Source organism: Nannobrachium achirus, assembly GCF_963921795.1.
Source record: "Nannobrachium achirus genome assembly, chromosome: 3".
NCBI lineage: Eukaryota > Metazoa > Chordata > Actinopteri > Myctophiformes > Myctophidae > Nannobrachium > Nannobrachium achirus.
Window position 1 is genome coordinate 27949439 of NC_137812.1, and position 27581 is coordinate 27977019.

Consider the following 27581-nt stretch of genomic DNA (forward strand, 5'->3'; position numbering starts at 1 on the left):
TGCGGTTAAACGCGCCTGTGTGCAAAGGGCTTAACAGCGTGACACAAATGCTGCATATTTTCACAGTAACTGCTCCCTGCAGTCGCAATTACATATAGGCTATTCTATTTCTACATGCCATCCAGAGACCGTGACCCAATAATGCGCGCGCACACACACACACACACACACACACACACACACACACACACTATTTAATTGAAATAGGGTCTGTAGCCTATTGACCTACTACCAATTCCAGAGTTAACTTTTAAATGTTACAGCCCAGTCCCAGATTAGAGAGATAGCCTAAAAATCACACTACGGCTCCGTTAACCTGGCGTCACCTCAGCCAGTAGGGGTGTAACGATATAGTAACTGTATCGAAATATCGTTTTTAACTTAAAAAATCGAAGTAGATCGAAATGAAAACAGCTAAAATCGAATCGTATCGTTTTATTTTGTATCGTATCGAATCGGCAGTGTAAAGAATCGATTGTATCGATACTACTTACTTGTCCATTGTATTTGGCATTTTTAAGAAGAACAAATTAAAAGGAGGGGTTTAATTACTTTTCCTTTCCATATAGCTACACTGGTCTATCGATAAATGTGCGTAATCTCTTGGTTCATGTCAAGGTGCAGGTTTGTCAATATACAATGTCCATGTATTTGGCAGATAATCACTTATTTATATCCATAATAATACATGTTTCCCTTAAAAACCTGCACTATTTACACCTTTCACACAGATTTAATTTCTTTGCTAAATAGTTACTATATCGATTTTAAATAATTAAATCGAATCGTATCGTATTGCCATGAATGAACCAATATCGTCCATGTATCGTATCGTCAACCATGTATCGTGATATGTATCGAATCGCTATTATAATGTATCGTTACACCCCTATCAGCCAGCGTCACCTCAGCCAGGGCTCCACTTCAAACTCGGGGTCTTATAAAAAAGGTTGGGAATCACTGCTAATTCAATGTATTCACATCACACGCATATTATTCGTTCACACCGTCGTTAACACACTGGCACGCCGAGCGACGCGATGACGTTATTTGTTCGGAGGTCGGCGCTAGTTCACATCGCTTGTTTGGATTCGAAGTGAGAGAGAGAGAGAGAGAGAGAGAGACTAGAGCAGCAGAGAGAGAGAGAGAGCAGAGCAGAGGGGAGGAGGACTGTGTCACTGTGAAGGAGGCTTTTATGTTGCTGCTGGGTCTGGTGGGCCGCCGAACGCAAACAACACTGTCGCTTCTGAAAACGCTCACAACAACGACCTGCTGCCACTACACGGAGCTGCTGTCCAAGAAGCCCGTCGTTTCCCTCGACAACAAGCCCCGCGCCACCGCATCCAAAGTCACCGTCGTACTGAGAGCGATCCACGGCACCGTCTTAGCGAACGCGACACTAGTAGCCAGCCAAAATAGAGACACCACCATGCCCGAAAGGAGGCCCTTCGTGCGGCTGCCCGCTGACGTCTACCCCGTCAACTACGGGCTGTGCTTGAAGCCCGACCTCGTCGACTTCACGTTCGAGGGCAAGCTGGAGGCGGCGGTGGAGGTACGTGCGTCGTCTGGTGTCTCGGTTTTTTCACCTTGTTTGTTTTGACGCGGTCGGTGTTTTTAGACGGCTGCACGGCGGGGATTTTGTTATGTAATCTACTATAGCGCTAGCTTAGCTAATTTGTCATACTCGTATCGCTAGCGGCGAATTGCTAACTGCTTGCTGCCTGCTATAGCCCCCAGAATGAAGATTCACACAGGGATGCGTCTGTGATGTGTCCCGTCACGCGGAAGTGCTTTTTAGGGACGGGACGATAATCGTTAATTATTATAATTATCGTTTATCGTGAGGAGAAAAAAAACACTAAAAATAATCGTATCGTGGAGATTTAAATGTATCGTGAAATTATCCTCCGTCATGCACTGGGATCAATTCACCTTGCCAAGCTGCATATCTGGTACCATTTTAAACCCTGTTCCGCCCCAGGATAATGTTGGGGATATTTTCGATTACTGCGATAATATTATAAACCGCAATTTCTTCATGCACAATAAGCGTGACATGAAATTTTAATATCGTCCCATGATGACTCTCATCCCTACAAGTGTTAAGGCTCATTCCCACCGGCAGCGATAACGATGACGATAGCCATAAAATATCAAAGCGATAATTATGCCTTCACATTTATGTCCGATAAAGTTATCGGACATCAATGTGAAGAGGCGTCAATTAACAACAGCCGCTCGCTCAGTGCGCATCGCGAGCTGTTTGTCAGAGAACCAGTTCCATATCACTGTGATCTTAACCACATCGTTGTTGATCCTAACGATGTAGTTGTCGGCTATCGTTGTCTGTATCGGTGTTGGGTGGATGCTGCCGATCCACTTCAATTGAAAACCCACTTTTTTAAATCGTTATCGTCATCGTTATCGCTGCCGGTGGAAATGAGCCTTAATGTTGGGCAACACTTCCCGATAGCTTGTGACGTCGCTGACTCATCCTTGTTATGTTTACTCTTGCTGTTAGCCGAGCTATAACAGCGCTATTAATGTGTACCAGGCAGCTAAATGCTAAAGTTAATGGTGTCGGACTGCTCTAGTCAAGGGGCTTGACAGGTTCGGGCTGATTGACAAATCCGAAACCCCGAATGAATTGGAAATGGCAGATTTCTGTGAACGTTATCGTGAAGTATGCAAGTTAGAGGTCTCCAGTTTAGTTGGGAGTTTCGTGGATAGTTCCCTTAAATTTTAGACCTAGACTTGCCATATCATGTCAGCTAGCTAGCTGTCACGTACCATCAACGACATTTACCCCTGGCTAACGACGCCTGGATTTCAGCAGCCCGTTTATTTATTGTTTTTGCATGATTGCAGTGCACTATTATGAATTCAAGACTAACACCAAACGCGTCAGTTGTGTGCATGGTCATGCCTACTAGCTGGGTTACTTATCAGCACATTTCATTGTGAGTCATACACCTGCTCGCTTGATGAGTAGCAAGCCAGTCGGCTAATGTTTACTAAATCTCACAGCAAGGAAATGTCACCCACTCACCCTGCCTCCCTCACAAACTCAACTGACTCACTCACTGCTATACTCATTCATTCATTCATCCTTCTCCACTCACTCCGCTTCACTCACACACTCAGCTCACAATTGTGCTTAAAGCTGACATGGTTAACATGATGCCCATATACACATTTTTACAAATAGTTATGAATCAAGTCAGAATAATCTACTACTTATCGAGGTTGGTGCATACAATTGCTTTTCAAAATAGGAATCATTTTGGAATGATTGGCAATGCGATGGTATCTTGAGTGGAAAAAAACATAATTGAATACTGAGATAATAACACAAGCAAATGAAACTTAAACTAGTATTTGTTATACTTTGATTTTGTGCTGACATAGTGGAAAATGCTCTATTCTGCGAAGCTCGAGCACGTATCATATCGGTCAAATCTCAACACCTGTGGTTGTTTGTAATGGGTCTCTTATTACACAGAGTTAATGGGGTTGAGAGATTCGAGTTCCAAACGTGCAGTGAGCATTCGTGGTCGATTGCTCTTGAACTTAACAGTGAAGGTGTGGGTGCTGAAGTGAAATAGTGTTTTTAATAATACCTTTGCTGGCCAGCACTTTACACAAAGCCAGGAACCTCAAAATGGACCAGGAGAAACCCAAGCACTGTGGCACCATGCCATTAGCCAACGTGTGCTATAATTACTGCTTTGTTGCCTTTGTTTAAGACTGAAAGTCCACTACATACACAGTGTGTGTGTCTCTAAACAACGGCAGTGTGTAAACAGCAATGCCACTGGCTGCATTAATGTCACTTTTCTAAATGGGCTGCCCTCTTGAAAAGGTTGTATCTAAGGTCTAATTTATATGTTGTCTATGACCTTGTCACTTGGCTAAAATAACATATTTTCAATTACAAAATGTGGCACATAAATTAGGCTTAAAGGACAACTTTGTTTTTTTTGGTTCATATTTTAGATTGTAATTAGAGAAAAGGAAAAAAAAAACAAGTTGTCCTTTTAAGTGTGCCGATTTGTTCTGCCCCCAACGTTAGTTGTCCAGTCACATGAACGGCTTTCATATTGTGTTGAAGTCATAAGCCCACTATATTAGTCAGTCTCTCTATCTGCATGCCAAGGCTATTATCTGAGTAACCATTCAGAGCTACTGTAAGTTTAGCCTACACTAAGTTGTCTGATCACTGTCTCGGCTATCCGAGTCAGTTCAGATTAGAGACACCCGTCAGTGGTGGCTCTGCGCAAAGAGAAAGCTCAGTGACCAGGAAGTATTGAAGTACACTCCTTTTCTTTATGCTGAACATCCAGAAAGATGGTAATTAGGGATAGTTGCTTTGCATGGCTGGATTTATCTGAATGCAATTTGTGCATTGTTCTTTTGGTCAATATTTACACTGCAGGTTACACTGGCCACGAATCAGATTGTGATGAACTGTGCTGATATTGACATCATCACAGCATCCTTTGCAGCAGAGGGAGGGGAAGGTGAGAGTGACTTTTGGTTTACCGTTTTGGTCTTTTATGTTTAACCTTTTACGTCAAATAACCTTTTACGTCAAATGACTGTTGAAGGACACTTTAATTGCATTTATTATATATTATTTTTATGGGGCATATTGCCTTATATTGATTGTGGTTTGAATCATTTACTTGCTTCTTCAAGGTTCAGAAAACAGAGTACTTCAAAGAACCAAAACATCTCTGACCTGACACATCATGCTAATATCTTTTTCTCCCTGGATTTAGAAATTAATGCAACAGGGTTCAACTATCAAAATGAGGATGAGAAAGTCACTCTGTCGTTTCCCAGCGCTCTTCAGAAAGGTAAAGGGGAGTTCACATTGGCCTCCGTCGGCTCTGCCTGAATGTTGAAAACATGGCCATGTTTTTAGTTCCTGTTGACAATAACAAGCTTCACTTTTGGCCGCAGCTGAATGAACTGCACAACACATCTCTGCCCTCTTCTTTCTTCAGGATCCGGTACGTTGAAGATTGACTTTGTGGGAGAGCTAAATGACAAAATGAAAGGCTTCTATAGAAGTAAATATGCAACTCCTGCAGGAGAGGTCCGCTTCGCCGCTGTCACACAGTTTGAGGTAAGTGTGTCACACTTCATTATCATAGAGCTTTCTTTGGGAAAGTTTGTTGCTTAACCCCATAATAGCCTATGTTGCAACATAGCCACAGGAGTGTGGGATGGTCATGTGACAAATGTTGGCGTTCCAGAGTTGTTATAAAGGTTAGGCAATGCCTCATTCATTCTATTTTTACTGTATATGTATTAGAACGGGTGATATGACATTTCTGGACGATATCTGATATAATTAATTGCTGTTATGACTGATAACCGATATAAATCGATGTCTGTATGATCTCATTCTGTATTAAAAATAATATATATAATTTTGTCCATACTGAAAAAGGCATGTAAACACAGAATTTGTAAAAGCAATGCCTCTTTATTCCAAAACTAGGGATGCACCGTTACTGAAATGTTGGCCCATATCCCAATATAAACAGCTTGAATGTGGTATTTTTATTTAAAATTTTTCAACCTGTTGACCCTTTTAAAAGCTTCCCCAGAAAACTCTGATTAAATCTGCAGCCTTCATCACCAAAAGCCTTTTCAGGCTTTTTAAAATAATTTTACATAATTATTAGAAAATAAAACATTGGCTAAAACTGATATTTTATTTTGATATCAGGATACCAGTATTGCATTTTAAGACCAACATCGGTCGATACCGATATGATGACCGATTAATTGCCCAGCCCACAGATACATAAATGTATGAATAATATTTTTGATGCTATATTTATGTCTTTATAGCTGTTGTAAACAGTCTAGACCTAGTTTGTAATCTACTTTTGTTACAGGAGGTCATTGGAGGAGGTTGACTTAAAAATGTGCCTCCAGCACCTCCAGGATCTAAGCCTTGTACTTTACACATGTGCTTGCTTTGAAGATAATTTCTCGCCTGACTCCTATGGTGCTGTCCCCGTCTTCTCTCTCCAGGCCACGGATGCTCGTAGAGCCTTCCCCTGTTGGGATGAGCCAGCTATCAAAGCTACCTTTGACATCACTCTGATAGTTCCCAAGGACAGAGTAGCCTTGTCTAATATGGTACGTCTCATGTTCACGCTCCTACCCTGAGAAAATCTGTACCCCCATGGCTTCCACATAATGCTGCTAATGTAGCTTACATGGCATACAACAAGTTACACTAATACCTGATTGATCTACAAGCTCACGTGTCACGTGCGTAACACCGGCCTGCAACCAAGTATATCTCAGGCTTTAAGTCTTTTCACTTAAGTTTGTCAATTACAACTGTTTCTATTTCAAATGTGAACTGTATTTTTACTAGGACATCAGGATACATACATACGTCACATTAGCGGCAACAAAGTGCCAAGCATTTTCAATGCATTTTTCAATGGAAGCCAGCAACATGAAGCTACAAAGTGACACCTGACACTTGCCGGTGCATGACGTGATGCGTGTATGCCACAGATCAAAGTTGAGCCGGAGTCCAGTCCAGACTCGACAGACTTTCAGCACTCCAATGATGCAGTGAAGCATCAACTGATGCTATGTTTTTGTTTCTCCATTTCCACCCCCCTTCTCTCTCCCCACAATTCCCACTCGGTTACGTAAAAAGAGGAAAGGCTCATTCTTGCAGTTAACCAGTTCCCTGTGCTATTTAAACCTACCCTTTTCATTTATGCAGTGTGGCTTGAGGAGCAACGGCCACTCTCTAGGAAATGTATTGGTCATGCTTGGACGGGACGTTTTATAGCTTTGTTGCTGCTAGTGTGGACGCAGCATCAGTGCTCTGTTCCTGATTGCACCAATTAGAATATTGCTGTTTGTACTTCTTTTGAGTGTGATTGAACATGTTAACGTTGCATTTCTGAGTCGCAGGCTAACTTGCCTTTGTGCCATTCTTAGAATGTCATTGATCGAAAGCCATATCCAGACGATGACAGCCTTGTGGAAGTGAAGTTTGCCACCACACCCATCATGTCCACGTATCTTGTAGCATTTGTTATTGGCGAATACGACTTTGTGGAGAGTCAGTCGTCGGATGGAGTGACGGTACGCGTCTACACACCCTTGGGGAAGGCAGAACAAGGGAAGTTTGCACTGGAGGTGAGCGTGATGTTAAGCTGTCTTGAATTTCCATAGCAGGGGAAAAACATCCTTGCCCATTGGCCACAGTGGCTGTTGATTTGCAAAAACTCCAGGCAATTGCAACTTTACCAGACAGATTGTTTTTTGCAGTCAATTGCAACTTTACCAGACGGATTGTTTTTTGCAGTATCAAGGAGTCTACGTAGGTTCAAAAGTGGCATGTCAGATTAGACATACCAGACACAACCAAAGATGTGTTTACCTTGTGTCTGGTGTTTTATCTCCCACCTGTCTGGTTCTATAGAGTTGGAATCATAGCAAAATTATCATTGTAATTCTGTAATCAATTCTGTAATTTTTAAGTCTACTATAGTCTTTTTGCAAAGTTGATGAGATTTAATGACTGAGATCTTTTCCTAATGCATTTCCAGGTTGCGACAAAGACCTTACCTTTCTACAAAGACTACTTCAGTGTTCCTTATCCATTGCCTAAAATTGATCTCATAGCTATTGCTGATTTTGCTGCTGGTTAGTATTCTTTGTCACATTTTGTTTGTACTTTCTGTAATTGTGATGGAAAATGTGCAGCAGGAATATTTAATATTTCTTATGCAAATTGGATAATTTACATACAGATACCCTGGTGTCATGAAGGCTTTTGGCTGCAAAAATGTTTATTTGCATGGGGAGAAGAGTACATTATTAGTACTGTTTGTTTTTATTGGCTGATACATTTGCATCGGTCTTGTGACTTATCCTTGTATGGTGTAGGTCAGTGGTGGAAAGTAACTAAGTACAGTACAAGTACTCAAGTCTGAACTTAAATACAGTGTTGAGGTACTTTTAGTTTACTTGATTATTGCCAATTTTCAATACTTTTACTTCTTCTCCACTATACCTATATTTTAATACTTATTCATTTGAAAACGTGTAAAATGAGACATTCTGCAAAACTACTACTTTTGTGAGTACCTTTTCCCACCACTGCAAATTAGATGAGATACCGTCTCACCATGTTTCATGAAGGCATTTAGCTGCAAAATATTTGGGGGGGATGATTTACATACAGATACCATGGTGTCATGAAGGCATTTAGCTGCAAAATATTAGGGGGTAGTAAAGTATCTTCATTTGCATGGAGAGAAGAGATTAATAAATACATTATTATAATACATTAAACTGTTTGTTTTATTGGCTGGTAAATTTGTATCAGTCTTGTGACATACTTGTATGGCGAAAGGCTAAAACACATATCGCCTTTCTCCATCCAGGTGCCATGGAAAACTGGGGCCTTGTAACTTACAGGTATATTTTGCTCTTATTACAACTATTGACCTGAAGATTGCTACAGTCTTCCAAAGAAAAGGATGCGACTCTTATTTGGGTTGCTGTCACTGAAAATCATTGTATAACAGCAATTCTGTTGTGCTCACGTGGTCATGATACAGTATGTGTGTGTGTGCATTTCATGCAAACCTGTTAAAACCTGTTGATACCTACTGAATAAGTTAAACAGTCGGCTACATGTATGATTTGTGACCTTCCACTTCCTGAAAATCATATGCTTAATTTATACTCCCTTGTTCAATTGATAGGGGTGGAAACCTTTTTTGTATGTTGGTAATAAGAATTCATATTCTTTTAAAGCAGAAAGCTGCTTAATGTTTTTTTTTTTTTTTTTTTTTTTTATCATAATGCTTATTTCACAGAGCAGCAGCCAGATTGTGGTTGGTTAGCAGAATTATTGAGAACACTTTATAAGGTAGTATTATTATTTTAGTAAAAAGACTTGTTTATTTTCCTGTTGGTTTTCTGCAATTGTCGATGTTGGCAAATATAACCTTCCAGTTGACAGTGACACATCTCTTCCATTTGTTTTTATTATAAATAAAAGACAATGGAAGTAAATTAATCTGTTTTCATTATGGATCATTAGAAAGCACCTTCTTATTAGTCACAGTGAGGGGGAAATAAATCATGTATCGGAATCGAGATGCATCGGTAATCGAGTTATCATCTACTCGTTGCCCTCTGAATCGGAAACGCATTGTCGGATACCTGGAGATTTCCTCCACCCTATGCATGCCAAAAATAACAAATCTACAAGCTCAAAGTGTGTTGCGATAGATGGGGCAATTTTCCGTACGTGACACCAGTTTGCAACAAAGAATACATCGGTCTATATTGTTCATGCGCTGTTTCTCTATTTGGTAGTTCATTAGTGTGAATCTTCACCTTTTTTGTGTCCCATCATCTCCTAGGGAGACGGCACTGCTGATCGACCCAAAGAACTCCTGCTCTTCCTCCAGACAGTGGGTAGCCCTGGTGGTGGGACACGAGCTGGCACATCAGTGGTTCGGAAACCTAGTCACCATGGTAATCATTCAAACACAACCTTCAGCCGCCAGCTGTCACTGAAAAACCTTTTTAAGGAGCAGTAAATTCACAGGGCAGCTTTCTGGGCATCGATGAATGGGCACAGCGGCTAAAGGAGCTGCCTCAAGCATTGTTGCATTGATCTCATGGGAGCGTCTTGTTGCCATGAGACGTGTATAGAACCTTTGACCCACGGCCTGTTGGTGGGAGCTTTGGAGTCTTTAGTTCAAGAAAAACGTTTTTAGACAATTCGATTCTGCTCCAATCCCGATTTGATGTCCATGCTCTTTTCACAAAGACTAGTGCTATATATCTGTCAGACAGATTATAACATAACAATGACACTGAGTTCATGGTGGTTATTTGTTGTGTTGTTCTCAAATAACCTCTAACAATTTGAGTGTTCACATGATTGAAAAGAAATTCCATACATTTCTTGATAACTTGATAACTAGTTTGAAGCTTATTTTAACGGCAACAGTAAGTACATTGTGACATAACAATGGCACTGAGTTCATGGTGGATATTTGTTGTTGTCAAATGACTGAACAGTTTTAGTGTTCACAGTGAAAATAAATTCCATACATTTCATAACTATAACTATAATACAAATTCTTTGGTTATATGATCCCATCTGGAGTGGAAATAACATAACGTCACCAGTAAGACGCCCTAAGGGCATTGCATTCCCTGATATGGGCTTAATATTGATGACATCAGGGATCTCCATATATGGGCATAAAGGAGAAGGACAGAATTAATTTGCAAGTGTGGTTGCCGTGACGCGAGTCACACTTGCAAATGAATTCGAGTTATGTACTGAACAAAAACAATGCGACACTACCCGTGTCTCTGCTGTCGTGGAAAGCGTGGTGACGCGAGGTTACCTAACTATATACAAATTAGTGATGGGCAATCCCGTTCATTTCAGTGATCGGATCATTTCGTTCACGTTCACGGTAAAGATCCGTTCAAAAGATTCGTTCAAATGATTTGTTCATAGCGTGATTGTCCCGTGAAAAACACAATCGCGGGAGCGTTTTTATTACATCGCGAGGGCTTTTAGGGGGAGGGGCGGGGGTGTGAACGAAAGTGTGAACGACCCATTTCAGGGATTTGAACGAATCGTTCACGAGTCATGCTAATGATTCGAATCTTATGAACGAATCACTCATGAACGACACATCACTAATACAAATGCCCGCTAGTTTTCCTTTTGATTGGCCATGAGATTCCTGTTGAAGAACATGCTGTTGTTTCCTGTGTGTGTACAGGAGTGGTGGACCCATCTGTGGCTTAATGAAGGCTTTGCATCATGGATTGAGTATCTGTGTGTGGACCATTGCTTCCCAGAGTACGACATCTGGACCCAGTTTGTTTCTGCCGACTACACCCGTGCCCTGGACCTGGATGCGCTGGATAACAGCCATCCCATAGAGGTGGGTTTAACCCATTTACACATGTACCGTACGTCGTTATACCTGGGAACGCCTCTGTGTCATTTTAGTTGTTGTTACAGTATATATCGCTGTTGTCGGGCAGAGACCTCTTATCGCCATTAAAGTTTTTGTGTCCCCCCCCCCCCGCAAATTAACCCATTTAAACTTGTTGCGACCTATACGTTGTTTTAGCTTTATATCCGGGTGCTACCTCCGTCTCTTTAGTATTTCAAGGTCTTCTGAAAACTTAGGTTGGGTTTTAGAAGTTTTTAAAATCGGCCTCAGGTCTAAATTAATGCCATACTTGATCATAATTCTCAGAGTCACACAAGAGCATCAAAAATAGCAGATCCACAAGCTCAAAACGTTTTGAGCTTGTAGATCTGCTACTTTTGCTATTGCTGAATTAGAATCCTGAAAAGACAGTTTTGGAGATATGAGGTTTCCACCTGACAGAGAAGATATACGTATAGCTCAGATAAACACATTCTCTGTCAGCTAATCAAAATCGTCTTTCGGATCAGACTGCCAGACTTTTTAACGGGTGGCGTGCGTGTCCATCGTGCACGATCGCGCACGGATCATGCACCACGCGTGTGCACGCCATTCAGCTTTCAAACCAAAAACATATGCTTGGAAATCCGTGCCTCCGTTCTCGAGTTAGCTGCAGCTGCGTTTACACAGTAAGCAGACGGAAACAAGATCAGGAAGTCGATAATCGATTATGTCCAGCCTACCAGAAATGTGTTTCTGTATCAAACCGGAATTTATTTAATTTGAAGGAGCTCATGCAGTTGGAGTTGCATTATTCTAGTACTTCTGTCTGTGCCTTTACTGCCTTAGTCTAATTAGTCATGTGTTTGTGCCATAGTCTCAGTTGAGATACTAGCCAGTGTGTTGTGATTCTCTTTGCTGCAGGTGAACGTCGGTCATCCGTCAGAGGTGGATGAAATCTTTGACGCCATATCGTACAGCAAAGGAGCTTCTGTCATTCGCATGCTGCATAACTACATAGGAGATGAGGTCAGGAGCTGAAACACAAACGCTTTGTCACTCTATGACCATCCATTTTTTCCCCCTCATGTGTTTAAACCAGGGGTAGGGCTCGATAAGCATTATGCTTCTCCCTATTCCCTTTTTTTGGCACCTTGGACACTTTATCATGTCAGATAGACTTCACTATCTGTGCCTTGAACTTTTCCTTCTTTATTTATATATAGATACATTTAAACTATGCTATGTTCAGATGCACTGATAATGTTCTTGTATTGAACTGTCCAAAAGTGCTGAAAAATGAAACAAACTGAACTGAACTGACCCTTTTTATTTTATGCTGTTTGTCTTCAGGACTTTAGGAAAGGAATGAATGCTTATCTTTTGAAGTTCCAACATAAAAATGCATCAACGGGTAAGTTTCCAAAACGGGAAGTAATATGCAAAAACATAACTGACATGCCAGATTTGTTTGTTCGCTAGAACTGTAACTCTCTGCAACCCTCTACTTCCACAGAGGACTTATGGGACTGTCTGGAACAGGCCAGTGGTTTACCCATCGCTGCTGTTATGAGCTCTTGGACCAAACAGATGGGCTTCCCCATTATTGTAGTGGACCAGGAACAGGTAAGGTCAGCTACACCAGTTAGTGGGAGAAATATGTGAAAAAGGTGTTCACTTCCGGCAGAAAGCGTGAAAATTTGCACCTAGGGGTATTTTTGTGCGCTGAATTCAAAAATTGACGGTCCCAAGCACTTTTGGTTTAGTGATGAGTCACACCAGTGGTCCTCAACCAGTGATAACAACATGACAAGATAAAACAGTCAACATTAAAATAATTACTTTTAGCCCATGCAGTAGACCAGGGATCTTCAACTTTTTCAGGCCAAGGACCCCTTAGCTGAGAGAGAGATGAAGCAGGGACCCCCACTACATATTGTATCAAAGAAATAGATTTCATAGACAGCTTAGACTTGTTTGACAGCACTGTCATCATGTTGGAGTAATTTTCAGACATTTAACCACTTGAAACGTCAAATACTTTACAAACCTCTTTGCCAAAAATAGCTGATCTAACTCTGAGGACCCCCTAGGGGTCCCGGACCCCCTGTTGAAGACCCCTGCAGTAGACTGACTAACAGAGACACAGCCAGGGTGTTTTACATGTTACATCAATGAAAAAAAACAGATGACTGCTTCTTAGTGCTTATAGTTGTTTCTGGAGATGGGGGAGTGCATGACATTATGATTCAGTACCTTAATCTACCAGCGTGAAGATGTCCTACATTGTAGTGTCTAAACAAAGTGTGATTAACAGTGGTTTTAATTTAATAGCAAGGCGATGACCGCATCCTCAAGATATCTCAGAAAAAGTTCTGCGCCAGCGGACCACATGAAGGTGAGTACGTTGTCACTATATGGACCTGTACACTCAAGACTATTTCTTTCTGCTAGTATCAGAAATCTTCAAAGAGGAGATAGCGTGCACATCGAGTACCTGTATTTAGGCCAGGTGCAGGACATCAAGGCACGAATCAAATAAAAGGTTAAATACATCTGCACTGCCAGTAATCACACAGAAAAAGAAAATGAAGAAAACATCATCATGGTGTACTTTGCAATACAAACCCCCAAATCAATCCTCCACTTCTAGGCATCACAGATTATTATTATTATTTTCAATGTTGAAAATGGGTGGTTCTCCCCTTTAAGGCTCTTGCACGCCGAGTTCATATTTGTCGCCAAAGATTCTGTGCGTTCTTTTATTGGTTCTTTTATTTATTTAAGACAGATATACAAGAAAAGGATATGAAAATACAGACTGTATGCAAGAGCTTTACTGTGTGATTTATGTTCGGTTGACAGCGAGTCAAAGTGTCTTCTTAATTGTGACTTTGGTTGTCGTTTTCCTGACATATTCTTCTTTGATGTCACTTCTTTTGACATTTTGCTGTTGATGTGTGATCAGCCTTGTGGTGTGTTTGGAGCAGGTGAGGACTGCCCCAGTTGGATGGTTCCCATCAGCATCTGTTCTAGTGAGGACGCCACGTGCACCAAACTAAAGGTTCTGCTGGACGGCCCGGAGACCACCATCACCCTCAACAACGTTGGCCCAGACCAGTGGGTCAAGGTGAGTTTCCAACCACAATTTCTAACTTTATCACTTTCAACGTCCCTACTTCGGGCATTGTCATTATTTTCACAAGTTGCCGCTGTCGGGCAGAAACCTCTTATCTCCATATAGTTTGTTTTGTAAATCAACACCCTACTTGATCGTACTACAGCGTCATACGCAAGCATCAGAATGGCAGATCCACAAGCTCAAAATGTGGCACGAAGCGCCACGTTTTGAGCTGTTTTTGAGTTTGAATCCTGAAAAGTAACAGTTTTGGACATGAGGTTTCCACCCTCATGTTGTTTCACAGATTTCACAATTTTCACTATTCGTCATACTTCACTGTAAGTCTGTAGCAATGACACAAATCCTAACGTAGCCAGATGTCCTCCTACTGATACATCTGGTGACATCTGGGATGGAAAAATATATAATAATAATAACATCACAGAACCAATGCAGCATCACAGAACCAATATAAAGACTTTAGGGCAGAACCTGAATTTGTGTTATCAGCGTAGGGTTGTTATATTGGGCTCTAGGCTTTCTTTGCCATTGAGACTTATTTATTTGTTTAGATTTCCCCAGATGTATCATCATGCAGAAAATGTGTATAATAACGGTCCTCCTTACACAGGGTAGCGTAGAAGTCATGAGCAAAAATATTGTTTAAGCTTGGCTTCTCTTCCCCTCATTCCTGTTCGCCTCCCAGTACGTCTATGCCACATGCTATGGCATAGAACATGTATCCTTTACTTCTTTACATAGCCTTTGTTTTTAACCGCTACCGTCGTTGGCCATGATTGTCGTTGTCCAATGGGTTTATGGCAACATAACATAGTGATCTTGACTTAAGAATATGTTTTCTGTAATGGCGGTCAAATTAGGGAGAGTTAGGGGGAGCTTGGTTGTTGAGGGCCTTGTAGGTAGGTGGTGATCAGTACTTTAGGTTGAAGATTTGAAGATTTGACATGACATGAGCAAGTGAAGGTCGTGGAGGACCGGTGTGATTGATGTGGTCTCTGGATGGTGTCCAGAGTTTTGCACATACTGTACTTCCTGGAGAACTTTGGAGATGGCACACAGTCGAGCTGGATGTGATGAAGGCATGAGCATGAATAGAGAGTAGTGTGGGATAGTGTCGGACAAAGGCGGCAACGTTGCGGAGGTGGGAAAAGGCTGCTTTGGTGATCTGTTTGACATGGGACTGGGGCTGGAGGGGATGACAATGGAGCCGTCTATGTTCAGGGAGACAGGTAGTTATGAGTGGAGCGGTTGAGGGCGTCTGGACCAATAATGAGGACTTGGGATTAGCCACAAGATGCATCATGGAAAGTCTATGAAGATTGAAAACCGTAGCAGTTTCTGTGTTGATTTGGCCAAATGGACGATGGAGAAACATGACTGACCCAAGCTGAACTCTTGAGTCATAATTAATCAGATAGAGGTTTCCTTTCTTTGTAATTAATCACATTTCGCCACCATATGAAGCATCTGAGGTCAAACGCAGTTCCTCAACGCCCAAGTTTGTTGATCGTCAGTCAGAAGGATGAGTGTAAAATGATGATGGTATCACTTCTAAACATCCCGTCCCTTTAATTTAATATCCAGAGCAAGTTCTCTCAGTGGCAATCACTAGAGCTGTGGCACTATGGATGTTTTGCTACTGAGGTAATAATTCACAATGTTAAAAGAAATCTTATTTTCTATCAATTACACACCCCATGAAACCTTGAATTCATGGAGATTTCTTTGTATGTGTCAAAGTTGTTCGGCATGAGAAGACGCATACCGGTATGTGTATCCAGGTTTCATGGCTGTATGTCAAACAGAGCATGAGCTATACCTGTTCAAAGTTTGCACTTTCAAAGGCTTCCTACAGCACCACCCTTTGGCCAATTGTTGCAAGCTTTGTGTTTTCGCTGTTTGGCATAGGCCATATTGCCGATTATATATACAGTATATAACAATTTGATGACCATCTCTGAGTCACTCCGGTACTGACTCTGAGCAGCCATCCCGTCATTGAATTATTGCTCAGGGATGTGACTAAAGCAAAAACAAACAAAAAAACGATTTCATGTAATTTGATACAGCTCTTGAATACCACACTATCTATAATGCAACACCCATCATCATACTAAGTACATGGATAGGATGTGGTTTTCACTAACAGCGGTTATCAACCACGTCCTCTCAGAGTTCTGACAACCGCAGCTTTCTGTTGATGCTGGATGGACCTAATTATATCATCACTATGTGGCTATATAAATACTTTCTGTATGCTGCCCCCTGTAAGCATTTTTGATTGCATGGAAGCTGTTCTCGACTTTCTTTCTTGACTTAACCAGTGGGCGTGACATTGTTGAAATGTTTAAATAATTTCTATTGAACACACTGGCCATCAACAAGGCAGAGAGGGACTCTAGTACAAGTATAGTGTACACATCTATTCATTTGTTAAAGATGAACTGTGCTGTAAAAAAATGATAATAAGATCTTGTGAATTCTAACAAGTTAATCACGTTGTGTGTAAACATGTAAGCGAGAAATAGAATTTGACACCCTCATCCGTGACTGAACGAGAACAGACTTGTTCCCTTAACAGGGTGAGACATGGGTTTGCATCACCCATGTGTTATATTTTAATTTCCTCTTAGCTCAGAGACCACCCACTTTCAGAAGAATATCATCTCTGTTGGGTGGAAACCTCATTACCAAAAAACTAAATTGTTACATTTCAGGATCCAAAAACTGCAAAAGTAGCAGATCTACAATCTCAAGACATGTCGATTCATGCTGCGTTTCCAGCTTGTGGATCTGCTACCTTTGATGCTTTTGTGTGATGCATATTGTGTAGTATACTGTATGATCAAGTAGGGCATTCATTTAGCAAAAAACAAAACACAAAGTTAGAATATAGAGATAAGACGTTCAAGATTATTAAGCTCATTACTATTTGTCCCATGAATAATCCAGTTCCAGTAAATGAAGGTTATTTATCGTCTGCGTGGGGTGGAAACCTCATATGTCCCAAACTGTTACTTTTCAGGATTCATATACAGTAAGTATCTAAAGTAGCAGATCTACAAGCTCATAATGTGTTGCTTCCAGCCACATTTCAAGCTTGCATATCTGATACTTTAAATGCTTTTGTGTGACGCTGTAGTGTGATCAAGTTCATTTACGGGAGAAAAAAAGTTAATGATATGGAGATAGGAGGTTTCTGCCAGAAAGCGACGATATGCGAGAGTTCCTGATGCCCCTGGGGATGCTGGGTGCACTGCCACTGAACACTGTTTATAAGAGCACACACAGACGTTTTCCAACAACAACTGTTGCAACCGTGTTCCTCTGCTCTTTTTGTGCTCCACATAGATCAATCCAGGAACAGTGGGTTTCTATCGTATCCAGTACAGCTCTTCCATGCTGGACAGCCTGCTCCCAGGTGTCAGAGACCTCAGCCTGCAGCCTGTAGACCGGCTGGGCCTGCAGAACGACCTCTTCTCTCTGGTGAGACAGTCAGCCACACATCCATGGGCTCTACACCAGGGGTCTTCAACGTTTTCAGGCCAAGGACCCCTTAGTTGAGAGAGAGATGAAGCAGGGACCCCCACAACCTTTTCATAGATTCCATATAGTTTTCATTGTTTGACAGCACTATCATCAGCACTATCACAACAAGCTCACAACGCCTCGCAGCGCATTTGTACACAGACTACACACGCTCTACATGGGCACAGATGTTCGACTACTACACACATTAAAAGAACAGCCAGGTTGGGAATAACAATGACTCAAAGTGCAAGCCTTGTATTGGCAACGGAAGCGTTGTTTAGTTTGAACTCCACTAAAAGAAAAGGTTACCCTTTACCAATGCCTCCCCGCTTGGCACTCTGCGTCAAGGGTTGAATTGAAGGGTCAGTCCCTGCGTCCTGTTCAGGGGGTGTACTTGTACTTCAAGCTGCCTCTCACTACGGAAATGGGAGGTAGCCTCCTCCTGACCTATGGGCCGGAGTCTTACAGGGACCTAAGGCAGTGGTTCTCAACCTTTTCAGGCCGTGACCACCCAAATAATCAGATTTTAACTGGGAACCCCCCCCCCCCTCCCCCCACCCTGATGAGCACTAAGAGTTGATGCATCACATTTTTACACTGTTCTATTGTTAAAATAGAAGATCTACATGCTCACAACCCCCCCTCCAAAAATATATACATTTAATTAGTATATAAAAGGCATACCAGTCCTTTATATTTTATACATTTTTTAAGGCAGATTTATAATTTTCTTAGTTGCCTGATGGTGTTACGCACAAAAAATGGATAATCTACAAGATCATTCTTTTTTAAAGATATTCAAAGATTTGATGGACTTTAGTAAACCAAGGTTTGGCTTTTAATTGTTTGGCTCATTGTTACCTAATTCAACCTTAAAGATTAAATTAAATTCTGTGTGCCACCTGGAAACAGAATGGGGAACAAAGAAACAACTTGGGGAACAAATGATCCCGCAATTGCTTCCTCTTCTGGTTTGTGTAACCCTAAGCTGTGATGTAAATGAACTTCTAACATTTCATTGTCCACAGACCAGCCACAGCAAATAACGTCATTATAAGTCATGTTGCTTCTTTTGCTTTCATAATCTTTTTTTATTTCATTTTCTTCTTCTAAATGTCTCAATAGAAGAGCAGGAAGACTGAAGTTATATTGTATTTACTTATTCTTATTTGTTAAAAAAAAGTTACATAGTGCCACTTTAACAATGAAAGTGCTTCCTTAGTTCCTTAGTTTTCATATTTTGAAACCTTCCTGTTAGCCAACCGACTAGACTTGATTGCACGACACGACAGCTCACTTTGATACTTTTGTCACGAATGTTACTGTAAAAAAAAAGGCTTTGACTGGCAGAGATAATGATATGATATGATACGATATGGTGTTTTGCACATCTTTATTTTCCTCCTAGCTTCCTTTCCATCATTTAGAAAATATTGACAAATGTGAGCATATGCGAATGAGCTTGATGTTAATCAACAAAGTGTCCCTTGATTTTGAATTGCGCTGCAATTAAACCCAATACTTAGAAGACCAGGTTCCTGAGGGCTCTATACTAGGCCCCCCTAATATCTTTGCAGAAAATAGCCCATCTACAAGCTTGCAGATCTGATACTGTCACTGAATATTAGCCCCAGAATAGTGAGGCTATGGCTAAAAATGTCAGCCCTTCTCTCTCCTCCTCTTCAGTCGCGTGCGGGCATGATCAGCACGGTGGAGGTACTGAAGCTGATGGAGGCGTTCGTCAATGAGCCCAACTACACAGTATGGAGCGACCTCAGCTGCAACCTGGGAGTGCTCTCCTCGCTGCTCTCCCACACCGACTTCCACGAGGAGATCCAGGAGTTCATCCGCGACCTCTTCACACCCATCGGCCTCAAGCTGGGCTGGGACAGCAGGCCGGGAGAAGGTGAGGAGGACAATTTGAGTGGATTATTGGGTCCAATCCCGAGTACTAGAGTACTCGGGATTACCACTTTGTGGGGTTTGTAATTGATAGAGAATACGTCATTTTTTGGGGGTGAACTACTCTTTAAGCCTGATTCAAAAACATTTTCAAGAGAATTTCAGATTTTCATGTACAAGCTCACAAGCTACAAGCTCAGACTTGTTTGTTGACCTTTGTGAGAATGAATGGAATAAATAGATTATCAAGTCCAAAGCTGAGCGTGCTCTACTGTCGATTGATTAAGAGAAGGACAGACGGGTGCAGACTCTCAGTGAACAGTCTATAGAAATAGAAAAACGCTGATGAAGGCCTGAGTAGACGAAACGCATCCATTTGTCATTACTGCTGCTGCGGTAAATAAAAGAAAATGCAAAGAGAAATCACCTTGTGATTGCGGACTGTTCCCATAGACAGTTCAGCACATGCTGCCACCTAAAGCTTTCACTGATTGGTCAGCTACTGCCGTGTCTCACTACCCGGGCTGATATCAGTAATGAGCCGCTCGTCCTGGGCAAAGAAAGGCTGCATTATATTATGTGATCAGCACAAGCAAGAGAGATGGAACAATGGGCATGCATTTTCTTCAACAGTTCTCATATTGTTATGGGAATGATAAGCACAGTTACCAATATCATCATCAATCTTATTATTGCTGGGCTCAATACACAGAAAAGTTAACAAAAGTTAATGTGATTTTGACCTTTCATCACCATTGTAGGCCATCTGGATGCTCTGCTGAGGGGTTTGGTTCTAGGGAAGCTGGGGAAGGCGGGACACAAGCCCACGCTGGAGGAGGCCAGACGGAGATTCAAGGATCACGTGGAAGGGAAACAGATCCTGTCAGCAGACCTCAGGAGCCCAGTACGTGGAAAGTATTGATTTAGGGAGAAAACATGGCAATGATGGAAATTATTTACTTCTAGAAAATGGATTTGCAATGCATATGTGTCTCTTTCCCAGGTTTACTTAGCAGTGCTGAAGCATGGGGACAGTGCCACATTGGACACGATGATGAAGGTATGGCGGCTCTTTGGCTCTAAATTGGCATTTGTCCTTCAGGCCGTGTGACATTGTGATTAATGAGCTTTTATGACAGTTTGCTCAGCAAGATGAACAATTACCTCACTGACTCCGTCTGACAATTATATTACTAGATCACATTACCATAATGTTGGCATATCATGTCCAAGAGGCCTTGATCACTTATCATCAGATGAGATTTATGTATGGCAGCAAATTAGATTTTTCTGAATGTTACTCGAGTCCAAGTGTCATTCCATTCTCCCTCTCCCTGACTTTGCCTCCTTCCGCCTCTGTTGTCTGCAGCTCCACCACCAGGCTGACATGCAGGAGGAGAAGAACCGCATTGAAAGAGTGCTTGGAGCCATCTCTGCCCCTGACCTCATCCAGAAAGTCCTCAACTTTGCGCTCTCGGTATGCACAACCACGTCTTTTCTTCTGAGAATAATAACACGCTTTTTTTTCTGAACCCCCAATGTTGTAATCCCATAACTGAAGTTGATTTCCCACCACAGCACCAAAGACTTGGACTTTTGGCTGAAAGCTGCTGTTTCTAAATACAGTAGTAGGCAAAATAGTACTTTATTTACGATGTAGGCATTTGGCAGACGCTCTTATCCAGAGTGACGTACAAAGTGCAAGATAAGAGCAAATGGCATGAACCATAGTTGACAAACTACAGGGTAAATGGTCACCTTAGTAGAGTGCAAAGAAAACAATGAAGTGCTACAAAGTAACTATGATACCAGGTAAACATCAAACCTAGCATCTATCTAGATGCATGCCATTCTTTGCTTTTGTGAACTTGATATGCATGTGTAACCAACATACTTTCATCCTATTCACATTTAGAATGACTCGGTTCCACAGATATTCCACAAATATTGTGAAAATAGACTACTTACAAGCTCACAACGTCATGTGACAATTTGGTATTAAAGGGTCTTAACACTTTGCTAGCCGAAATAGAATGGCTTGTTGTAGATTAGCCGTGAAATTTCGATTATTGTATTATGATCTGAGACATAATATTATGTTTATAAACATGAGCCCGCCACCCCTCCTTCTTGGACCGCGCCGTTGTTTTTTCTTTTCTTTCACTCCCCAGGTCGTTAGCTCACCGTGATTATCTGGATCTCCATTGGGATAGAGTGGCTGTTTTGGCCGAGGTGTCTTCTCCTCGTGCGTTTCGCGTGCGCGATCCGTTCACGTAAATGTCTGCTCAAATAATCCATGGATGACTCGAGAGTAGATATGAACAGTTTCGCTCGCATAGCCCGCAGCACTCCTGCTGTAGTAGCACTCGTGTATAAACAGTAAATGGGTGGCTGCTAGGGAGCCTCTGGAAGGAGTGGAATGACAAAGTACGGTAAAAGACTGCGCGGCTGAGACTCCTTGCTCAGATGTCCGGTATATTCCGGTTTTAATATTAAGGGGCTCCCCGTGGCTTGCAAAGTGTTAAAAGTCATTAAATTGCACCAACGTTCTTTCATCGGAACTGGCATCTATCAACACACTACGGTCATTCCACATCTTGGGAGCCAGGGGGAAGAAGAGTCAAGGACGATTGAAACGTTGGCTAGGGTGTCGTAGGGAAGGGAGGGACTGACAGATCAGTAAACAGGGTGTAAGGGTGGTCCTAAGGTAAGGACGTGCCACCATGATGCCCTTGATTTCCTTGTAGGTCATCACCAGTGATATAAATAGGATTGTGGGCAACAAATTGAAGCCAGTTTGGGAATGGAGAAGGGAGGCAACGTGAACATTTCCTGCCAGGCATGCTGCAGCATTCTGCACCCGTTGAAGGCGTTTGAGTGAGCATGCCGGCTGACCAGCGAGGAGGTAGCTGTAATAATCATCAAGGCTGATAGTCCATGGGCCATACGAGATGTCGCTCTCCGAAAGGTGGCAAAGGTTACTATGCATTTTCTAAAAGCTCTATATCTGTGGATTATATTTTGGTATGATAACCCTTTCTGAGACACAGCTAAGCAAGCGGCTGTTATCAGCCGGTAGAGTCGGTGTCTTTATTAACTTTACTATACAGGAGATGGATTCAGAATCATGAAAAACCCCTAGTTTGACCCCTCATATGCTACTTAAAGCAGATTAAGTTTTTGCATTTTCTTACTGTAGCGGCTGATAACACCAATTTTTAGCTGTGACTCAGGAAGGGTTATCATACCAAAATATAATCTACAGATATAGAGCTTTTCAAAAATGCATTGTAACCTCCATGGGCCATACGAGCGACATCTCGTATGGCCCATGGACTATGAGGATGACTGATGGTGGACTGGATAAGAAGCTGTGCCAGACTCCTTGGCGAGGAAGGTTTAGAGTGCAAACCTACAGAATGGAGTGATCGCTGCAATGAGAGCCTCTTGAAGGGACGGCTGACTGTGCAGACAGGACCACTCCCAGGTTCTTGGCAGGTGGAACAGGCGCCACCAATGTGTTGGTGAAATGGAAACAAACTGCAGAGAGCAGAAGGACTTTCCACAAGGGAAGGAGAGCTTGACGTAGTGGGAAGACGGCCACTGTGTCACGTGTCAGCCAGGCATGCAGCATTATGCCATTTCATTCATCATCAGCTACATGATGTTTGTCCCTCCTCCCACAGGAAGAGGTTCGTCCACAGGACACGGTGTCGGTAATCGGGGGCGTGGCAGGCAGCAGTAAACAAGGCAGAAAAGCCGCCTGGAAGTTTGTGAAGGACAACTGGGAGGAGCTTCACAACCGCTACCAGGGTGGATTCCTCATATCGCGACTCATCAAGGTAAACATTTTGTGCACCCATGGTAGGAATATACAATTTAGAGTGTAGTCTACTAAGTAGTAATAGGCACAGTAGTGGCGGACATTTTTGTGCCGCCACAGATTGAAAGCCCATTTGTTTAGATATTTCCGAAAATATTTATATGAAATATTTTGAGCCTGGAAGCAAGCAGTCCACTCCAGGCTCCTGGTGAATCAACGTGATTGCAAAACTATTGTAACCAGTAAGACTCCCTAATCGGGAGATAAGCGCACGTCAGGTCGCATACACAAACACAAACAAAAGGCAATCGTAGCATCAGGAGGGAATATGGGAAATGGGACAGATCCATGTTGATGACATGGTGGCGCTAGAAGAGGGCCATGTGAGAAATCAGGTGCTGGAGGTTGTGGTTTGCCAGCCAAGGAGTGTGTGTGCAAAGTTTGGCATGATAGGGGCAACGGTGCCAGAGATGGAGTAAGAGTAGGACCAGAAGTGTGACGTGGCGTGAGAGAAGGAGAGCCGGTGGAGCTTTTCATAGTAACTTGCGATGAGCTTTTAGTCTTTATGTGTGCCTGTGCTGTCTGTGTGTTATGTCATTATCATAATTGAATCTCAACACACAGCCATTAAACTTTATATATATAGATCTGTCAATCAGTATTTGACATGTGGTGCAATTTGGTGGTCAAAAGTCAAGAAGATAAGTTATTGATTAACATGCATAACATCTCATAGAAAGATGAGACTGAATTTCAATGCTTGTCTCAAGCTATTTTTAGGACACTGAGGTCATTTTTGGGACACTGTGGTCATATCGGGCAGTGGTATAAGTGGCTCAGCTATGCACCCGTCTCATTTGTCCTTGTTGTAATTTGTGTTACCGTTTGGAGGTGTTTACACAGACAAATTCCTTTTATATTTATTTGTTTTAGAGAAAAAAAGGTTACTTTGATTCCCAGTTGAATGGATGCTGACTTATTGATTAGCAGTGGTAATCAATCGCATTACACTGCAACATATTGTGAGCTTGTACATGTAGATCTGCTATTTCTGGGGCGTGACTCCCACATGCAACTAAGCATAACTCAGGCTTTACAATTCAGTAATGTTGGAATTTCTCTTGTTTCCATCCAAATGTCAATAGAAATGTAGAGGTACTTTTCATATCAATTGGGTTGATGCAAATAAATGGACTTGTTCAACTCAGTCTTGGCAAACAATTACCGTACATCAGCAATAGGAGACTATTGCTATCAGGAAAGTGAGTATTAAAATGTTATACAGACTTTCTAATCTTGTAGATCTGCTATTTTTGCTACATATTTTTTATTTGAATCCTGAAAAGTGACAGTTTTGGACATATGGGGTTTCCACCTGACAGAGACGATATGGTTGATTGTGATCTGTCCTCTCTCTTCTCCAACACTACAGTCTCTAATACTGTGTATGTAATATGCCAGTGATGTATCTCTAAAGCAGGAAATGGATTGAAACAGAATACTAGAATATGAGAAGCGTAACTATGTCATGTGATGTGGATTCTTTGTTCACTCGTCTCTGCAGCTCTCTGTTGATGGATTTGCTGTTGACAAAATGGCGGCTGAAGTGAAGGTGAGCGCCCTGCGTTATTTACTTTACATCTACTTTTTGGAAATTAAAGGAGTAGTTCACCCCAAAATGACTTATTTTCTACTGATTACTCACGCCATGGAGACTTGAGTTCAATAATATTATTTTGTATTTGTCGCATTCCAAAGACAAAAATTAGATTATAGTAAATTAACCCCCATTGATTCCAAATTTGGGTCCTCATCCAGAATCAAGGGGGGTAGATTTATTGTAATCACATTATTGTCTTAGGAATACAAGAAAAAACTCTATGGCATGAGTAATCAATAGAAAGAAAACATCATTTTGGGGGTGAACTACTCCTTTAATATATTTAAACAAATTGTAATACAAATCCAGCTCCCTCCGGTCTCACAAGAATGTTTCTTTATTTTAGAGAAACATCAATTGTGTGTGCAAGGTTTTTAGACCTGTTTAAAACTGCCATTGTGGAGGCCTTCTCACCCACACTACACAAAAAAAGGTTTATAATTGAATTTGTTTGCTTGTCATCATGCCCTCCTCCTTTGACATTTTGCGTTGTGCCTCATGCTTATGGATTAAAGTCACCATGACTGATTTCAGTCATTTGGATTCCATAGAAGTCTTCTATGAAAGCATGTACTGAAAATAGCATGCTATGCACTGAAAATAGCATGCTATGCACTGAAAATCAACAAGCTTACAAAGCTTGTGGATGTTCTATTTTCGGTTATTATTTTATGGAGCATTAATGGAGCATTTGAAGTGGTCAAACTAGCAATATGGTCAGAAGCATCTTCCATAAAACCCCAATGGACTTGGATGTGTCATATAAAAGGTTAAAGCCTGTTTGGCAGTATGAAGAACAGCTGGACTAAAATGACAAAAACATCATAGTTTTTACATTATTGTGTTGATTGATTAGGAATCAGAATCAGCACTAGTGTGGGAAGCTCCTTTCATATTGTTTCACAAATCACACAACAGGACATGGCAGTTTATTTTGCTTTAATCCATGGAAAAAGGACATTATGTAATATGCTTGCACACAAATATGCTATACAGTACAATAATAAATAAATAGAATACATATGGCAACCGCGCTAAAGCCCAAATACAATGCTGCTGGTCCTATGGAGCTGTCCATTTATAATGGTGCTGAGATGTGTAGAATAGATAAACAACAAAAGGCGACAATTAAATTAGTGTTTTCTATTTTAATGATAATTTACAAGTGCTTGAGGTAACTGTGTGTCGCGACTCACGACCCATACTTGCGTTGTGGATTGGGTCACATAATCGTGTATTGGTAATGCAATTGCATAAGCTAAATAAAGGGGAGAAATCTTGTGATAAATGTTCACTGAACAGAGTAATTTCTATTTTCTTTCTGAATTTGCTGATATTTAAGTTATCTGGGACGGCTTATGTACTTTTTCATGTGACTTAAAAAAAAGAAAAAAGTAGGAAAACAATTTTGATCAAAACCTTTTTGTTCTGAGTGCATTGGGAAAAAAAGCCCTCATGTTTTGACTCTGATCACTTTGTGTTCTTTGAGGGACAAATGCTGAAGCCTTTTGAGAAACAGGCCTGTATTTCTTTTAACGGCGGCTCTGTTACAGTACAAGCAGTTAATTGACCATCAATTATCATGAATAAATAAACACGGTACATTGGGTTGGGTGCGACATGTGTGGATCGATTATGTCTGTTAATAAAGTGATAATAATGGTGATAACTGGAGGCCTTTAAAAGAAGTTGAGTATGCTGTTAATCATTGGTTCTCAACCTGGGGTTCCGATGACCACCAGGGCTCCTTGAATAAGTTTCTGGGGTCCCCAGCTAAATGACTGATCATAGTTAGGAGCAAGTAGGAACCAAACGGACCCTTACAGGTCTGTTACCGTAAGTTAAATGAACACTGCAGATGTTGAAGTGTAGATTGGGGTCCCAGATTAAAAAAAAACGCACACAATAATATAAAATGGTGAGAATCACACTTGCACCTCAGTGATTCTATAATTGGTCCTGAGTCCTGAGGGGTCCTTGGTCGGGTCCCAGGGGGATCCCCAGCAAAATAATAATATCAGTCATTTTAACCACTTAATCCATGTATACTTTTTTTCTTTTTATGACAAATCTTGAAAAGGATTCCTTCTTTTTTTATGAAATCTTATCTTCACAAACAAAACATTTTCAGATAAGGAGGTCCTTGGCATTAAAAAGGTTTGAGAACCACTGCTGTAAATAATCACCGTTTGTAACCCCTCCCTCCCACAGAGTTTCTTCGAGAGCCACCATGCCCCTGCAGCAGAGCGCACGGTGCAGCAGTGCTGCGAGAACATTCTCCTCAACGCCGCGTGGCTGAAGCGTGACGCAGACGACATCCACCAGTATCTACTGCAGCGCAAAGATCCCCCCGTCTGAGAAAGAAGAACGCTGCCCCTTGCCCACCTGTACCTTCCTCCAGCCCCCCCCCAAACCCCCCCTTCCTTCCTTCCAGCACGGACCTCCCAGCCCAGCGTCATAGCTGCCTTGGCCCCCCCACAGTGCAGACCAGAGAGAGAAGGGAGACCCACAGCGCACTTAAAGCAAGCAGGCTTCATTTCTCTA

General features: G+C 41.7%; 1 protein-coding gene across 1 annotated transcript; it reads left to right on the top strand.

Moving 5' to 3' along the window:
• Positions 1–1149: 1149 nt before the first annotated feature.
• On the top strand, positions 1150–27438 carry npepps (aminopeptidase puromycin sensitive). The gene is made up of 23 exons (XM_080721861.1): positions 1150–1552; positions 4436–4520; positions 4782–4859; positions 5010–5131; positions 6052–6159; positions 6988–7188; positions 7602–7698; positions 8442–8475; positions 9432–9546; positions 10821–10985; positions 11904–12008; positions 12333–12393; positions 12496–12605; positions 13314–13377; positions 13970–14109; positions 17473–17607; positions 19339–19558; positions 20316–20458; positions 20558–20614; positions 20924–21031; positions 23241–23396; positions 24942–24989; positions 27249–27438. Exons 1-23 carry the CDS (start codon positions 1196–1198, stop codon positions 27393–27395), a joined length of 2856 nt encoding a protein of 951 aa, XP_080577987.1. The 5' UTR covers positions 1150–1195; the 3' UTR covers positions 27396–27438.
• The last annotated feature ends 143 nt before the right edge of the window (positions 27439–27581 follow it).

Bases quoted from the DNA above. Each gene is read 5' to 3' on its own strand.
- npepps (XM_080721861.1), top strand. From the start codon at position 1,196: ATGTTGCTGCTGGGTCTGGTGGGCCGCCGAACGCAAACAACACTGTCG. The intron at 4,521-4,781 runs GTGAGAGTGACT...CCCTGGATTTAG, and splicing joins TGCAGCAGAGGGAGGGGAAG to AAATTAATGCAACAGGGTTC. The intron at 20,615-20,923 runs GTATGGCGGCTC...TGTTGTCTGCAG, and splicing joins CATTGGACACGATGATGAAG to CTCCACCACCAGGCTGACAT.